The sequence below is a fragment of the Oncorhynchus masou genome, chromosome 19, assembly GCF_036934945.1.
Source record: "Oncorhynchus masou masou isolate Uvic2021 chromosome 19, UVic_Omas_1.1, whole genome shotgun sequence".
NCBI classification, from domain to species: domain Eukaryota; kingdom Metazoa; phylum Chordata; class Actinopteri; order Salmoniformes; family Salmonidae; genus Oncorhynchus; species Oncorhynchus masou.
Genome location: NC_088230.1, coordinates 37,681,776 through 37,701,232, shown reverse-complemented (window position 1 = coordinate 37,701,232; position 19,457 = coordinate 37,681,776). Strand labels below are relative to the sequence as shown.

General features: G+C 43.7%; 1 protein-coding gene across 1 annotated transcript in view; it reads left to right on the top strand.

Annotated features, from left to right (window-relative positions):
• LOC135505673 (protein-tyrosine kinase 2-beta-like) overlaps window positions 1-19,457 on the top strand; it is an 89,950-nt gene that overhangs the window by 17,372 nt on the left and 53,121 nt on the right. Inside the window, 2 exon segments of the mRNA XM_064924718.1 lie at window positions 18,244-18,483; window positions 19,257-19,259. Coding sequence (XP_064780790.1) covers window positions 18,286-18,483; window positions 19,257-19,259 — 201 coding nt within the window. The 5' untranslated portion in view covers window positions 18,244-18,285.

Below are 19,457 nucleotides of genomic sequence, written 5' to 3'. Positions count from 1 at the left end.
CTCATGACCACTGGTTCATGTTGTAGACATAGACAGATAACAGAACCTCATGACCACTGGTTCATGTTGTAGACAGGTAACAGAACCTCATGACCACTGGTTCATGTTGTAGACAGGTAACAGAACCTCATGACCACTGGTTCATGTTGTAGACATAGACAGATAACAGAACCTCATGACCACTGGTTCATGTTGTAGACATAGACAGATAACAGAACCTCATGACCACTGGTTCATGTTGTAGACAGGTAACAGAACCTCATGACCACTGGTTCATGTTGTAGACAGGTAACAGAACCTCATGACCACTGGTTCGTGTTGTAGACATAGACAGATAACAGAACCTCATGACCACTGGTTCATGTTGTAGACAGGTAACAGAACCTCATGACCACTGGTTCGTGTTGTAGACAGGTAACAGAACCTCATGACCACTGGTTCATGTTGTAGACATAGACAGATAACTGAACCTCATGACCACTGGTTCATGTTGTAGACAGATAACAGAACCTCATGACCACTGGTTCGTGTTGTAGACAGGTAACAGAACCTCATGACCACTGGTTCATGTTGTAGACAGATAACAGAACCTCATGACCACTGGTTCGTGTTGTAGACAGACAGTAACAGAACCTCATGACCACTGGTTCATGTTGTAGACAGACAGATAACAGAACCTCATGACCACTGGTTCATGTTGTAGACATAGACAGATAACAGAACCTCATGACCACTGGTTCATGTTGTAGACATAGACAGATAACAGAACCTCATGACCACTGGTTCATGTTGTAGACAGATAACAGAACCTCATGACCACTGGTTCATGTTGTAGACAGATAACAGAACCTCATGACCACTGGTTCGTGTTGTAGACATAGACAGATAACAGAACTTCACGACCACTGGTTCATGTTGTAGACAGGTAACAGAACCTCATGACCACTGGTTCATGTTGTAGACATAGACAGATAACAGAACCTCATGACCACTGGTTCGTGTTGTAGACATAGACAGATAACAGAACCTCATGACCACTGGTTCGTGTTGTAGACAGATAACAGAACCTCATGACCACTGGTTCGTGTTGTAGACATAGACAGATAACAGAACCTCATGACCACTGGTTCATGTTGTAGACAGATAACAGAACCTCATGACCACTGGTTCGTGTTGTAGACAGATAACAGAACCTCATGACCACTGGTTCATGTTGTAGACAGATAACAGAACCTCATGACCACTGGTTCATGTTGTAGACATAGACAGATAACAGAACCTCATGACCACTGGTTCATGTTGTAGACAGATAACAGAACCTCATGACCACTGGTTCATGTTGTAGACAGATAACAGAACCTCATGACCACTGGTTCATGTTGTAGACAGATAACAGAACCTCATGACCACTGGTTCATGTTGTAGACAGATAACAGAACCTCATGACCACTGGTTCATGTTGTAGACATAGACAGATAACAGAACCTCATGACCACTGGTTCATGTTGTAGACAGGTAACAGAACCTCATGACCACTGGTTCATGTTGTAGACAGGTAACAGAACCTCATGACCACTGGTTCGTGTTGTAGACATAGATAACAGAACCTCATGACCACTGGTTCATGTTGTAGACATAGACAGGTAACAGAACCTCATGACCACTGGTTCATGTTGTAGACAGATAACAGAACCTCATGACCACTGGTTCATGTTGTAGACATAGACAGGTAACAGAACCTCATGACCACTGGTTCATGTTGTAGAGAGATAACAGAACCTCAGGACCACTGGTTCATGTTGTAGACATAGACAGATAACAGAACCTCATCCACTGACCAGAACCTCATGACCACTGGTTCATGTTGTAGACATAGACAGATAACAGAACCTCATGACCACTGGTTCATGTTGTAGACAGGTAACAGAACCTCATGACCACTGGTTCGTGTTGTAGACAGGTAACAGAACCTCACGACCACTGGTTCGTGTTGTAGACATAGACAGATAACAGAACCTCATGACCACTGGTTCATGTTGTAGACAGATAACAGAACCTCATGACCACTGGTTCATGTTGTAGACAGATAACAGAACCTCATGACCACTGGTTCGTGTTGTAGACATAGACAGATAACAGAACCTCATGACCACTGGTTCGTGTTGTAGACAGGTAACAGAACCTCATGACCACTGGTTCGTGTTGTAGACATAGACAGATAACAGAACCTCATGACCACTGGTTCGTGTTGTAGACAGGTAACAGAACCTCATGACCACTGGTTCGTGTTGTTGACATAGACAGATAACAGAACCTCATGACCACTGGTTCGTGTTGTAGACAGATAACTGAACCTCATGACCACCGTTTCGTGTTGTAGACAGATAATAGAACCTCATGACCACTGGTTCATGTTGTAGACAGATAACAGAACCTCATGACCACTGGTTCATGTTGTAGACATAGACAGATAACAGAACCTCATGACCACTGGTTCATGTTGTAGACAGATAACAGAACCTCATGACCACTAGTTCGTGTTGTAGACATAGACAGATAACAGAACCTCATGACCACTGGTTCATGTTGTAGACAGGTAACAGAACCTCATGACCACTGGTTCATGTTGTAGACAGATAACAGAACCTCATGACCACTGGTTCGTGTTGTAGACAGGTAACAGAACCTCATGACCACTGGTTCGTGTTGTAGACAGGTAACAGAACCTCATGACCACTGGTTCGTGTTGTAGACATAGACAGATAACAGAACCTCATGACCACTGTTTCATGTTGTAGACAGATAACAGAACCTCATGACCACTGGTTCGTGTTGTAGACATAGACAGATAACAGAACCTCATGACCACTGGTTCGTGTTGTAGACAGGTAACAGAACCTCATGACCACTGGTTCATGTTGTAGACAGGTAACAGAACCTCATGACCACTGGTTCATGTTGTAGACATAGACAGATAACAGAACCTCATGACCACTGGTTCATGTTGTAGACAGATAACAGAACCTCATGACCACTGGTTCGTGTTGTAGACATAGACAGATAACAGAACCTCATGACCACTGGTTCGTGTTGTAGACAGGTAACAGAACCTCATGACCACTGGTTCATGTTGTAGACATAGACAGATAACAGAACCTCATGACCACTGGTTCGTGTTGTAGACAGGTAACAGAACCTCATGACCACTGGTTCATGTTGTAGACAGGTAACAGAACCTCATGACCACTAGTTCGTGTTGTAGACAGGTAACAGAACCTCATGACCACTGGTTCGTGTTGTAGACATAGACAGATAACAGAACCTCATGACCACTGGTTCATGTTGTAGACATAGACAGATAACAGAACCTCACGACCACTGGTTCATGTTGTAGACAGGTAACAGAACCTCATGACCACTGGTTCGTGTTGTAGACATAGACAGGTAACAGAACCTCATGACCACTGGTTCGTGTTGTAGACATAGACAGGTAACAGAACCTCATGACCACTGGTTCATGTTGTAGACAGATAACTGAACCTCATGACCACTTGTTCATGTTGTAGACAGGTAACAGAACCTCATGACCACTGGTTCATCTTGTAGACATAGACAGATAACAGAACCTCATGACCACTGGTTCATGTTGTAGACATAGACAGATAACAGAACCTCATGACCACTGGTTCATGTTGTAGACATAGACAGATAACAGAACCTCATGACCACTGGTTCATGTTGTAGACATAGACAGATAACAGAACCTCATGACCACTGGTTCGTGTTGTAGACAGATAACAGAACCTCATGACCACTGGTTCATGTTGTAGACAGTTAACAGAACCTCATGACCACTGGTTCGTGTTGTAGACATAGACAGATAACAGAACCTCATGACCACTGGTTCATGTTGTAGACAGGTAACAGAACCTCATGACCACTGGTTCGTGTTGTAGACATAGACAGATAACAGAACCTCATGACCACTGGTTCGTGTTGTAGACATAGACAGATAACAGAACCTCATGACCACTGGTTCGTGTTGTAGACAGATAACAGAACCTCATGACCACTGGTTCGTGTTGTAGACAGTTAACAGAACCTCATGACCACTGGTTCGTGTTGTAGACAGATAACTGAACCTCATGACCACTGGTTCGTGTTGTAGACAGATAACAGAACCTCATGACCACTGGTTCATGTTGTAGACAGATAACAGAACCTCATGACCATTGGTTCATGTTGTAGACATAGACAGATAACAGAACCTCATGACCACTGGTTCATGTTGTAGACAGATAACAGAACCTCATGACCACTGGTTCATGTTGTAGACAGATAACAGAACCTCATGACCACTGGTTCGTGTTGTAGACATAGACAGATAACAGAACCTCATGACCACCGGTTCGTGTTGTAGACAGGTAACAGAACCTCATGACCATTGGTTCGTGTTGTAGACATAGACAGATAACACAACCTCATGACCACTGGTTCGTGTTGTAGACAGATAACTGAACCTCATGACCACTGGTTCGTGTTGTAGACAGATAACAGAACCTCATGACCACTGGTTCATGTTGTAGACAGATAACAGAACCTCATGACCACTGGTTCATGTTGTAGACATAGACAGATAACAGAACCTCATGACCACTGGTTCATGTTGTAGACAGATAACAGAACCTCATGACCACTGGTTCGTGTTGTAGACATAGACAGATAACAGAACCTCATGACCACTGGTTCGTGTTGTAGACAGGTAACAGAACCTCATGACCACTGGTTCATGTTGTAGACATAGACAGATAACAGAATCTCATGACCACTGGTTCGTGTTGTAGACAGGTAACAGAACCTCATGACCACTGGTTCGTGTTGTAGACAGGTAACAGAACCTCACGACCACTGGTTCGTGTTGTAGACATCGACAGATAACAGAACCTCATGACCACTGGTTCATGTTGTAGACAGAAAACAGAACCTCATGACCACTGGTTCATGTTGTAGACAGATAACAGAACCTCATGACCACTGGTTCGTGTTGTAGACATAGACAGATAACAGAACCTCATGACCACTGGTTCGTGTTGTAGACAGGTAACAGAACCTCATGACCACTGGTTCGTGTTGTAGACATAGACAGATAACAGAACCTCATGACCACTGGTTCGTGTTGTAGACAGGTAACAGAACCTCATGACCACTGGTTCGTGTTGTAGACATAGACAGATAACAGAACCTCATGACCACTGGTTCGTGTTGTAGACAGATAACTGAACCTCATGACCACTGGTTCGTGTTGTAGACAGATAATAGAACCTCATGACCACTGGTTCATGTTGTAGACAGATAACAGAACCTCATGACCACTGGTTCATGTTGTAGACATAGACAGATAACAGAACCTCATGACCACTGGTTCATGTTGTAGACAGATAACAGAACCTCATGACCACTGGTTCGTGTTGTAGACATAGACAGATAACAGAACCTCATGACCACTGGTTCGTGTTGTAGACAGGTAACAGAACCTCATGACCACTGGTTCATGTTGTAGACAGATAACAGAACCTCATGACCACTGGTTCGTGTTGTAGACAGGTAACAGAACCTCATGACCACTGGTTCGTGTTGTAGACAGGTAACAGAACCTCATGACCACTGGTTCGTGTTGTAGACATAGACAGATAACAGAACCTCATGACCACTGTTTCATGTTGTAGACAGATAACAGAACCTCATGACCACTGGTTCGTGTTGTAGACATAGACAGATAACAGAACCTCATGACCACTGGTTCGTGTTGTAGACAGGTAACAGAACCTCATGACCACTGGTTCATGTTGTAGACAGGTAACAGAACCTCATGACCACTGGTTCATGTTGTAGACATAGACAGATAACATAACCTCATGACCACTGGTTCATGTTGTAGACAGATAACAGAACCTCATGACCACTGGTTCGTGTTGTAGACATAGACAGATAACAGAACCTCATGACCACTGGTTCGTGTTGTAGACAGGTAACAGAACCTCATGACCACTGGTTCATGTTGTAGACATAGACAGATAACAGAACCTCATGACCACTGGTTCGTGTTGTAGACAGGTAACAGAACCTCATGACCACTGGTTCATGTTGTAGACATAGACAGAATACAGAACCTCATGACCACTGGTTCGTGTTGTAGACAGGTAACAGAACCTCATGACCACTGGTTCGTGTTGTAGACAGGTAACAGAACCTCATGACCACTGGTTCGTGTTGTAGACATAGACAGATAACAGAACCTCATGACCACTGGTTCATGTTGTAGACAGATAACAGAACCTCATGACCACTGGTTCGTGTTGTAGACATAGACAGATAACAGAACCTCATGACCACTGGTTCGTGTTGTAGACAGGTAACAGAACCTCATGACCACTGGTTCATGTTGTAGACATAGACAGATAACAGAACCTCATGACCACTGGTTTGTGTTGTAGACATAGACACGCAGACAGTTTGACTTTACATGTGGTCTCTGCTCTTAGAAAGAAGTAACAAAAATAAAGGCTGATAAGATCTCTCATGAGAGCCGTGTTTCCATAACAACTAACGTGCTGTCACGACGGTGTCAGTGTGTGTGTGTGTGTGTGTGTGTGTGTGTGTGTGTGTGTGTGTGTGTGTGTGTGTGTGTGTCAGAAGAAGGGGCAGGACAGGTGTGTGTGTGTGTGAGATGTCTCCCAGCTCAATTGATTATCTGTTGCTGTAGCTCAATCTAACCATCATCAGAGATCCTGTAACTGCATGTCTGCTAGTAATACAGGCAATAGATTGGGTCTCGTGTGGCTCAGTTGGTAGAGCATGACGCTTGCAACACTAGGGTTTTGGTTGTATTGATGTTACCCACTGGTAGCCACTGTTACCCACTGTTACCCACGGTTTCCCACTGTTACCCAATGTTACACACTGATACCCAATGCTGACAGGTTGTATCTATGTTACCCACTGTTACCCACTGTTACCCACACTTACCCATTGTTACCCACTGTTACCCACTGTTACCCAATGTTACCCACTGTTACCCAATGTTACCCAATGCTGAGGGAGGTTGTATCAATATTACCCACTGTTACCTACTGTTACCCAATGTTACCCACTGTTTCCCAATGCTACCCAATGCTGAGAGGGGTTGTATCAATGTTGCCCACTGTTTCCCACTGTTTCCCACTGTTTCCCACTGTTTCCCAATGTTACCCACTGTTACCCAATGCTGAGGGGGGTTGTATCAATGCTGCCCACTGTTGCCCACTGTTACCCTATGTTACCCAATACTGAGAGAGATTGTATCTATGTTACTCACTGTTACCCACTGTTTCCCACTGTTACCCAATGCTGAGAGAGGTTGCATCAATGTTACCCACTGTTACCCACTGTTTCCCACTGTTTCCCACTGTTACCCAATGCTGAGAGAGGTTGCATCAATGTTACCCACTGTTTCCCACTGTTTCCCACTGTTTCCCACTGTTTCCCACTGTTTCCCACTGTTACCCAATACTGAGAGAGATTGTATCTATGTTTCCCACTGTTTCCCACTGTTTCCCACTGTTTCCCACTGTTTCCCAATGCTGAGAGGGGTTGTATCAATGTTACCCACTGTTACCCACTGTTACCCACTGTTACCCAATGCTGAGAGGGGTTGTATCAATGTTGCCTACTGTTACCCACTGTAACCCACTGTTACCCACTGTTACCCACTGTTACCCACTGTTACCCACTGTTACCCACTGTTACCCAATGCTGAGAGGGGTTGTATCAATGTTACCCACTGTTACCCACTGTTACCCAATGTTACCCACTGTTACCCACTGTTACCCACTGTTACCCACTGTTACCCAATGCTGAGAGGTTGTATCAATGTTACCCACTGTTGCCCAATGTTACCCACTGTTACCCACAGTTACCCACTGTTACCCAATGCTGAGAGAGGTTGTATCAATGTTACTCACTGTTACCCACTGTTTCCCACTGTTACCCAATGTTACCCACTGTTACCCACTGTTACCCACTGTTACCCAATGTTACCCAATGCTGAGAGAGGTTGCATCAATGTTACCCACTGTTACCCAATGTTACCCAATGCTGAGAGAGATTGTATCTATGTTACTCACTGTTTCCCACTGTTTCCCACTGTTACCCACTGTTACCCAATGCTGAGAGAGATTACATCTATGTTACTCACTGTTACCCACTGTTACCCACTGTTACCCAATGTTACCCAATGCTGAGAGAGATTGTATCTATGTTACTCACTGTTTCCCACTGTTTCCCACTGTTACCCACTGTTACCCAATGCTGAGAGAGATTACATCTATGTTACTCACTGTTACCCACTGTTACCCACTGTTACCCACTGTTTCCCACTGTTTCCCACTGTTTCCCACTGTTTCCCAATGTTACCCAATGCTGAGAGAGGTTGTATCACTGTTACCCACTGTTACCCACTGTTACCCACTGTTTCCCACTGTTTCCCACTGTTACCCAATGCCGAGAGAGGTTGCATCAATGTTACCCACTGTTTCCCACTGTTTCCCACTGTTTCCCACTGTTACCCAATGCGGAGAGGGGTTGTATCACCCACTGTTACCCACTGTTACCCACTGTTACCCACTGTTACCCACTGTTACCCAATGCTGAGAGGGGTTGTGACCCACTGTTACCCAATGTTACCCACTGTTACCCACTGTTACCCACTGTTACCCACCCAATGTTACCCAATGTTACCCAATGTTACCCACTGTTACCCAATGCTGAGAGAGGTTGTATCAATGTTACCCAATGTTACCCACTGTTACCCACTGTTACCCACTGTTACCCAATGCTGAGAGAGGTTGTATCACTGTTACCCACTGTTTCCCACTGTTTCCCACTGTTTCCCACTGTTTCCCACTGTTACCCAATGCTGAGAGAGGTTGTATCACTGTTACCCACTGTTACCCAATGTTTCCCAATGTTTCCCACTGTTTCCCACTGTTTCCCACTGTTTCCCACTGTTTCCCACTGTTACCCAATGCTGAGAGGTTGTATCTATGTTACCCACTGTTACCAAATGTTACCCACTGTTACCCACTGTTACCAGCTGTTACCAGCTGTTACCCACTGTTACCAGCTGTTACCCACTGTTACCCACGGTTACCCACTGTTACCCAATGCTGAGAGAGGTTACCCAATGTTACCCACTGTTACCCAATGTTAAACCAATGTTACCCACTGTTACCCACCGTTACCCAATGTTACCCAATGTTACCCACTTCTTCCAAATGTTACCCAATGTTACCCACTGTTACCCACTGTTACCCACTGTTACCCAATGTTACCCAATGTTACCCAATATTACCCACTGTTAACCACTGTTAACCAATACTGTTACATCCTCTCAGCATTGGGTAACAGTTGTTTCCCACTGTTTCCCAAACCCAATGCTGGAGAGGTTGTATCTATGTTACCCACTGGGTTACCAAGTTACATCCTCTCAGCATTGGGTATTTATGTTACCCACTGTTACCCACTGTTACCCAATGTTACCCACGGTTACCCACGGTTACCCAATGCTGAGATAAGTTGTATCAATGTTACCCACTGTTACCCACTGTTACCCAATGCTGAGAGAGGTTATATCAATGTTGACCACTGTTACCCACTGTTACCCAATGCTGAGAGAGGTTGTATCAATGTTACCCACTGTTACCTACTGTTAACCAATGCTGAGAGAGGTTATATCAATGTTGACCACTGTTACCCACTGTTACCCAATGCTGAGAGAGGTTGTATCAATGTTACCCACTGTTACCCACTGTTACCCAATGCTGAGAGAGGTTATATCAATGTTGACCACTGTTACCCACTGTTACCCAATGCTGAGAGAGGTTGTATCAATGTTACCCACTGTTACCCACTGTTACCCAATGTTACCCAATGCTGAGAGAGGTTGTATCTATGTTACCCACTGTTACCCAATGTTTCCCAATGTTTTACAATGTTACCAACTGTTACCCAATGCTGAGAGGATGTATCTATGTTACCCACTGTTTCCCACTGTTACCCAATGTTACCCACTGTTACCCACTGTTACCCAATGCTGAGAGGATGTATCTATGTTACCCACTGTTTCCCACTGTTACCCAATGTTACCCACTGTTACCCAATGCTGAGAGAAGTTGTATCAATGTTTCCCACTGTTTCCCACTGTTACCCAATGTTTCCCACTGTTACTCACTGTTACCCAATGTTACACAATGCTGAGAGAGGTTGTATCAACAAGTAAAGAGTTTCACGACAACTTGTATGATGTGCTGACAGGCTTTTGTTTGCTGTACCATGTGATATTATAGTCAAAAAAGCCAAACGCAGCTATGTGGGGTATTTTGAGAGGCTGATATTACCCCACAAAATTATTATAAGGCTTTTTCCATCTGTATGCTTCATCAACAGTTGCATATCTAATTTGCGGGAAAGAAAACACTAAGAAGTTCTCCACTTTTTCCCAGTTCAACCACTAATAGAGAACGGTATGCCATTACGCAAGACAGGAAACGGACCTATGCTTTCCTTCTGTGCAAACGTTTGTAAAAAAAAGAAAACATCTCAAACTGAAAAACTTTATTAGCAACTGACAATGCTAATCTTTCTGCTCTGAAACGTGAACAATTCCATGAAAATGATTGAACAGGAAATACTGATTTATCACTGCTTTCATCCATTCCTAAATATGTATCTCAGCTCTCACATGAGGATTAGGAATGTAGATATCGGCCCCCTCTAGACCCTCCATACCTCCCTCCATACCACCCTCCCTCCAACCCTCCTTCCCACACACCCAGGTGGTGGTGCAAGCTTTTAGCAACAGTGTGGGGAGTGTCTCCCAGGCTCATCACACACAACACACACACACACACACACACACACACACACACACACACACACCACACACACACACACACACCACAACACACACACAGAGTGAGAGACATGCACGGGGCCCTAGTTGAGGAATTCAGAGCCTCAGGCTAACAAAACAGCACCCCTCTCCAACAACAGCTGAAGCTCTGAGAACACAAAGACCGAGACACACCCAGCTCTGCTCTGCACAACGACACCACAGACAGGCAGACATAAACCAGGTCCTCAGTTATGGAGCGATAACATAACAGAGATATTAATATGGGAAGGTGCGCACTGTGTAGTTGCAACAACAAGCAACACTAGGGGAGTTTTTCTGGTGAGGTGTATCGACCAGGCCCCATCCAGGTATGTTAGCTGTTGATGTTGACAATGTGCTTACTGGTTATTATGCAACCTCTGCTTCAATGTGAGAAGTGACAGAAGTAGGGCTTTACATACTACTACTACTAGTGAGAGAAGTAGGGCTTTACATACTACTACTAGTGAGAGAAGTAGGGCTTTACATACTACTACTGTAAGTGAGAGAAGTAGGGCTTTACATACTACTACTAGTGAGAGAAGTAGGGCTTTACATACTACTACTGTAAGTGAGAGAAGTAGGGCTTTACATACTACTCCTCTAAGTGAGAGAAGTAGGGCTTTACATAGTACTACTGTAAGTGAGAGAAGTAGGGCTTTACATACTACTACTGTAAGTGAGAGAAGTAGGGCTTTACATACTACTCCTCTAAGTGAGAGAATTAGGGCTTTACATACTACTACTGTAAGTGAGAGAAGTAGGGCTTTACATACTACTACTGTAAGTGAGAGAAGTAGGGCTTTACATACTACTACTGTAAGTGAAAGAAGTAGGGCTTTAATTACTACTCCTGTAAGTGAGAGAAGTAGGGCTTTACATAGTACTACTGTAAGTGAGAGAAGTAGGGCTTTACATACTACTACTAGTGAAAGAAGTAGGGCTTTACATACTACTACTACTAGTGAGAGAAGTAGGGCTTTACATACTACTACTGTAAGTGAAAGAAGTAGGGCTTTAATTACTACTCCTGTAAGTGAGAGAAGTAGGGCTTTACATACTACTACTGTAAGTGAAAGAAGTAGGGCTTTAATTACTACTACTGTAAGTGAGAGAAGTAGGGCTTCACTTACTACTCCTGTAAGTGAGAGAAGTAGGGCTTTACATACTACTCCTGTAAGTGAGAGAAGTAGGGCTTTACATACTACTACTAGTGAGAGAAGTAGGGCTTTACATACTACTACTACTAAGTGAGAGAAGTAGGGCTTTACATACTACTACTAGTGAGAGAAGTAGGGCTTTACATACTACTACTGTAAGTGAGAGAAGTAGGGCTTTACATACTACTACTACTAGTGAGAGAAGTAGGGCTTTACATACTACTACTACTAAGTGAGAGAAGTAGGGCTTTAATTACTTCTATTTGGGAGTACTTTTGTTTGGTTATGTTTGACTTTCCTTTTGACTTACACTCCAGTTTAACCAAGGCTCAGACCCCACACCCATTTCCCTAGCCAGTCAACCAGCCAGCCAGTCAGTCAGTCAACCAGTCAGTCAGTCAGTTAGTCAGTAAGTCAATCAGTCAGTCAACCAGTCAACCAGTCAGTCAGCCAGTTAGTCAGTCAGCCAGTTAGTCAGTCAGCCAGTCAACCAGTCAGTCAGCCAGTTAGTCAGTCAGCCAGTTAGTCAGTAAGTCAATCAGTCAGTCAACCAGTCAGTCAGTCAGTCAGTTAGTCAGTAAGTGAATCAGTCAGTCAGTCAACCAGTCAGTCAGTCAGTCAGTCAGTCAGTCAGTTAGTCAGTAAGTGAATCAGTCAGTCAGTCAACCAGTCAACCAGTCAGTCAGCCAGTTAGTCAGTCAGCCAGTCAGTTAGTCAATCAGTCAGTCAACCAGTCAGTCAGTCAGTCAGTCAGTCAGTAAGTCAATCAGTCAGTCAACCAGTCAGTCAGTCAGCCTGTTAGTCAGTAAGTCAATCAGTCAGTCAACCAGTCAGTCAGTCAGTCAGTTAGTCAGTAAGTGAATCAGTCAGTCAGTCAACCAGTCAGTCAGTCAGTCAGCCAGTCAGTAAGTGAATCAGTCAGTCAACCAGTCAGTCAGTCAGTCAGTTAGTCAGTAAGTCAATCAGTCAGTCAGTCAGTCAGCCAGTCAGTCAGTCAGTCAGTCAGTCAGTTTGGAAATTCCTAATTTTTCAGATGTGCAGCTGTTTCTTTTTCCTTGAATTTAGAATATAGAGGTTCTGTTTGTGGGAGGAACATCTAGAATATAGAGGTTCTGTTTGTGGGAGGAACATATAGAATATAGAGGTTCTGTTTGTGGGAGGAACATCTAGAATATAGAGGTTCTGTTTGTGGGAGGAACATCTAGAATATAGAGGTTCTGTTTGTGGGAGGAACATCTAGAATATAGAGGTTCTGTTTGTGGGAGGAACATCTAGAATATAGAGGTTCTGTTTGTGGGAGGAACATCTAGAATATAGAGGTTCTGTTTGTGGGAGGAACATCTAGAATATAGAGGTTCTGTTTGTGGGAGGAACATCTAGAATATAGAGGTTCTGTTTGTGGGAGGAACATCTAGAATATAGAGTTTCTGTTTGTGGGAGGAACATCTAGAATATAGAGGTTCTGTTTGTGGGAGGAAAATCTAGAATATAGAGGTTCTGTTTGTGTGAGGAACATCTAGAATATAGAGGTTCTGTTTGTGGGAGGAACATATAGAATATAGAGGTTCTGTTTGTGGGAGGAACATCTAGAATATAGAGGTTCTGTTTGTGGGAGGAACATCTAGAATATAGAGGTTCTGTTTGTGGGAGGAACATATAGAATATAGAGGTTCTGTTTGTGGGAGGAACATCTAGAATATGGAGTTTCTGTTTGTGGGAGGAACATATAGAATATAGAGGTTCTGTTTGTGGGAGGAACATCTAGAATATAGAGGTTCTGTTTGTGGGAGGAACATATAGAATATAGAGGTTCTGTTTGTGGGAGGAACATATATAATATAGAGTTTCTGTTTGTGGGAGGAACATCTAGAATATAGAGGTTCTGTTTGTGGGAGGAACATATAGAATATAGAGTTTCTGTTTGTGGGAGGAACATATAGAATATAGAGGTTCTGTTTGTGGGAGGAACATCTAGAATATAGAGTTTCTGTTTGTGGGAGGAACATCTAGAATATAGAGGTTCTGTTTGTGGCAGGAACATATAGAATATAGAGGTTCTGTTTGTGGGAGGAACATATAGAATATAGAGGTTCTGTTTGTGGGAGGAACATATAGAATATAGAGGTTCTGTTTGTGGCAGGAACATATAGAATATAGAGGTTCTGTTTGTGGGAGGAACATATAGAATATAGAGGTTCTGTTTGTGGGAGGAACATCTAGAATATAGAGGTTCTGTTTGTGGGAGGAACATCTAGAATATAGAGGTTCTGTTTGTGGCAGGAACATATAGAATATAGAGGTTCTGTTTGTGGCAGGAACATATAGAATATAGAGGTTCTGTTTGTGGGAGGAACATATAGAATATAGAGGTTCTGTTTGTGGGAGGAACATCTAGAATATAGAGGTTCTGTTTGTGGCAGGAACATCTAGAATATAGAGGTTCTGTTTGTGGGAGGAACATATAGAATATAGAGTTTCTGTTTGTGGGAGGAACATCTAGAATATAGAGGTTCTGTTTGTGGGAGAAACATCTAGAATATAGAGGTTTGTTTGACTTTCCTTTGGAGGAGAGTTACCATTGGAAAATAAGATTTAGGCCAAGCTATAGAAGGAGAGATAGCAGAGTTTTGGCGCAGGTACATCCGACTAGCGCTAACTAGCATTAACTACCTAACAACATTTGTTTTCTCCATAGAAAGTCATAGAATCTATAAAATATCTTACAAAATAATATCACAATTCTCTACTCTTATTGATCTCCCCCCCATTCCTTAGAACACACTGTAGATGAAATGAAGCAGGGTGAAGTATGCTTGTTGCTTTAACATACTGTTGAGAGAGCTCAGAAAACAGATTCCATCTTATTCTCACTCCTAGTGGCATGTTAAAGGTCTGATGGTTTGGAGTTGGGGATCCCTCTGGTGTTTATCCTTAAGGGCTTGTGGTCGAACAAGTTCATGTTGTTCCTGTCATTGGATTAAGGCAAGAACGGCTTTAGGTTCAACACTTCAGGGGTTCGATATGTTGTTCAATGTTGTTTGTTTACGTTTATATTTCCAAATTATTTCTGAAGAAAATCAACAGAAGTTGATCGTTTTTTTTTTATACAGAACACGCTCAGAATTGAGGCGTGCCATATACAACCATATGCCACCTGTAGGAGAACCCTCTTTTCGGATCATATTGAACCCTTTTTGGTTCCACATAGAACCTCTCCACATAGAACCTCTGGTTCCACATAGAACCTATTGTTCCACATATAACCTCTGATTCCACATATAACCTCTGGTTCTACATTACAGTGGGGAGAACAAGTATTTGATCCACTGCCGATTTTGCAGGTTTTCCTACTTACAAAGCATGTAAAGGTCTGTCATTTGTATCATAGGTACACTTCAACTAAAACAAAAATCCAGAACATCACATTGTATGATTGTTAAGTAATTAATTTGCATTTTACTGCATGACATAAGTATTTGATCACCTACCAACCAGTAAGAATTCTGGCTCTCACAGACCTGTTAGTTTTTCTTTAAGAAGCAGTCCTGTTCTCCACTCATTACTTGTATTAACTGCACCTGTTTGAACTCGTTACCTGTATAAAAGACACCTGTCCACACACTCAATCAAACAGACTCCAACCTCTCCACAATGGCCAAGACCAGAAGGCTGTGTAAGGACATCAGGGATACAATTGTAGACCTGCACAAGGCTGGGATGGGCTACAGGACAGTAGGCAAGCAGCTTGATGAGAAGGCAACAACTGTTGGTGCAATTATTTGAAAATGGAAGAAGTTCAAGATGACGGTCAATCACCTTCTGTCTGGGGCTCCATGCAAGATCTCACCTTGTGGGGCATCAATGATCATCAGGAAGGTGAGGGATCAGCCCAGACCTACATGGCAGGACCTGGTCAATGACCTGAAGAGAGCTGGGAACACAGTCTCAAAGAAAACCATTAGTAACATGGATTAAAATCCTGCAGCGCACGCAAGGTCCCCCTGCTCAAGCCAGCGCATGTCCAGGCCCGTCTGAAGTTTGCCAATGACCCTCTGGATGATCCAGAGGAGGAATGGGAGAAGGTCATGTGGTCTGATGAGACAAAAATAGAGCTTTTTGGTCTGAACTCCAGTCGCCGTGTTTGGAGGAAGAAGGATGGAGTACAACCCCAAGAACACCATCCCAACCGTGAAGCATGGAGGTGGAAACATCATTCTTTGGGGGTGCTTTTCTGCAAAGGGGACAGGACAACTGCACCATATTGAGGGGAGGATGGATGGGGCCATGTATCGCAAGATCTTGGCCAACAACCCCCTTTTCTCAGTAAGAGCATTGAAGATGGGTCGTGGCTGGGTCTTCCAGAATGGCAACGACCTGAAACACACAGCCAGGGCAACTAAGGAGTGGCTCCGTAAGAAGCATCTCAAGGTCCTGGAGTGGCCTAGCCAGTCTCCAGACCTGCACCCAATAGAAAATCTTTGGAGGGAGCTGAAAGTCTGTATTGCCCAGCGACAACCCCGAAACCTGAAGGATCTGGAGAAGGTCTGTATGGAGGAGTGGGCCAAAATCCCTGCTGCAGTGTGTGCAAACCTGGTCAAGAACTACAGGAAACATATGACCTCTGTAATTGCAAACAAAGGTTTCTGTACCAAATATTAAGTGCTGCTTTTCTGATGTATCAAATATTTATGTCATGCAATAAAATGCAAATTAATTAACTTAAAAATCATACAATGTGATTTTCTGGATTTTTGTTTTAGATTCCGTCTCTAACAGTTGAAGTGTACTTTTGATAAAGATGTACAGACCTCTACATGCTTTGTAAGTAGGAAAACCTGCAAAATCGGCAGTGTATCAAATACTTGTTCTCCCCACTGTTATAACCTCTGAAAGGTTGCTACTCAATTAGTGACCAAAAAGTGTTTTTTTATATCTCACCTGAAAAGGTTATATCTGGAACCATTTTGTCAGAGTGTTCTACTACTGAGACAAATGGTTCTACATAGCACTATGTTCTCTGCTACAGTAGAATAGATACTGAACGTTTTGTGCGTAGGGCCTACACGCCGTGCCGCTGCGAGCTTACCTTGTGATTAATACAGGCCTTCACATGAAGTGAAAGACAGGAATGTTGGGCTATATCAGTAGATCACATCTGTAAATCAACTGTAAAGTGAGTCATCACCACATCTGACACTACAGTACACCCCAAATAGCATTATTAAAATATATATCATGTCACGGCTGAACTGAAGTTGGGTTTTGACTGGATTGATCCAGAGCGGGAAAGTTACCTGGTATCTTTCTGACTGACCACCCTCTCTGTCTCAAACTAGGGATGATGGCAATAACCCCCCCCCCCCCGTCGCTCTCTCTCTCCCCCCTCCTCTTTCTCTCTCCCCCGTCCCTCTCTCTCCCCCTCCTCTTTCTCTCTCCCCCCATCCCCCTCTCTCTCCCCCTCCTCTTTCTCTCTCCCCCGTCCCTCTCTCCCCCATCCCTCTCTCTCTCTCCCCCCCGTCCCTCTCTCCCCCTCCTTTCTCTCTCCCCCGTCCCTCTCTCCCTTCTCTTTCTCTCTCTCCCCCTTCTCTTTCTCTCTCTCCCCCTCCTCTTTCTCTCTTTCCCCCTCCTCTTTCTCTCTCCCCCCTTCTCTTTCTCTCTCCCCCCTCCTCTTTCTCTCTCCCCCATCCCTCTCTCCCCCATCCCTCTCTCTCTCTCCCCCGTCCCTCTCTCCCCCTCCTTTCTCTCTCCCCCGTCCCTCTCTCCCCTCTTTCTCTCTCCCCCTTCTCTTTCTCTCTCTCCCCCTCCTCTTTCTCCTCTCCCCCCCTCCTCTTTCTCTCTCTCCCCCTCCTCTTTCTCTCTCTCCCCTCTCTTTCTCTCTCCCTCTCTCTCCCCCTCCTCTTTCTCTCTCTCCCCCTCCTTTCTCTCTCCCCTGTCCCTCTCTCTCCCCCTCCTCTTTCACTCTCTCCCCCTCCTCTTTCTTTCTCTCTCTCCCCTTCTCTTTCTCTCTCCCTCTCTCCCCCTCCTCTTTCTCTCTCTCCCCCTTCTCTTTCTCTCTCCCTCTCTCTCTCCCCCTCCTCTTTCACTCTCCCTCTCCCTCTCTCGCCCTCTCCCCAGGTGTGACATCAGTATGACGTTATCATTCTCTCTACCGTGAGAATGTACGAGGTGATGCAGGGAGACACTACCACCCTTTCCTGGAGGCTACCCAGCCCCGGCCACAATGATGGCCCACAACAGAGCCCCTTCAGCGGGGAGGGAGGACCCACCAAGATCCTCAAAGTCTGTTTTTCCACCAATAACACCCTGGGGAAGAACTTCAAACTGGTCAAGTGTGACAGCTCCTGGAAGATCAGGGTGACTAACTACACTTTGACCAGCTGTTGACATCAAAAGGGATTTAGAAATACATTTGACACACATAAATACATTTGATGTACATAAATACATTTGATATACATAAATACATTTTATATACATAAATACATTTGATTTGATAAATACATTTGATGTACATTTGATATACATACATTTGATGTACATAAATACATGTAATATACATAAATACATGTAATATACATAAATACATTTGATATACATATATACATACACGCATTTGATATACATACACACATTTGATATACATACACACATTTGATATACATACACACATTTGATATACATACACACATTTGATATACATACACACATTTGATATACATACACACATTTGATATACATACACACATTTGATATACATATATACATAAATACATTTGATGTACATAAATACATTTGATGTACATATATACATAAATACATTTGATGTACATAAATAGATTTGATATACATAAATACATTTGATTGTCCCCCCCCCCCCCCCCTCATTGGCGTGTGTTTGAACAATAAACCCCAGTGTTTGACCGTAAAGTTGGGTTGTCTGTTGTTATTAGTTCTCACTGTTCCCTTTCACTGTTTCACTGTTATGATTTGTATGAGATATGTTACGGGTCTCGTTTTCATCCCCCCTAGACTGCAGGGCCAAAGGGGTTTGTAACACCCAGTCTATCCTGACCAGTGGTATCATTTTAATAACTGTGACTAACTCCATACTGGTCTCTCTCCCCCAGGCTGTAGTCCAGTCTATCCTGACCAGTGGTATCATTTTAATAACTGTGACTAACTCCATACTGGTCTCTCTCCCCAGGCTGTAGTCCAGTCTATCCTGACCAGTGGTATCATTTTAATAATTGTGACTAACTCCATACTGGTCTCTCTCCTCCAGGCTATATTACAGTCTATCCTGACCAGTGGTATCATTTTAATAACTG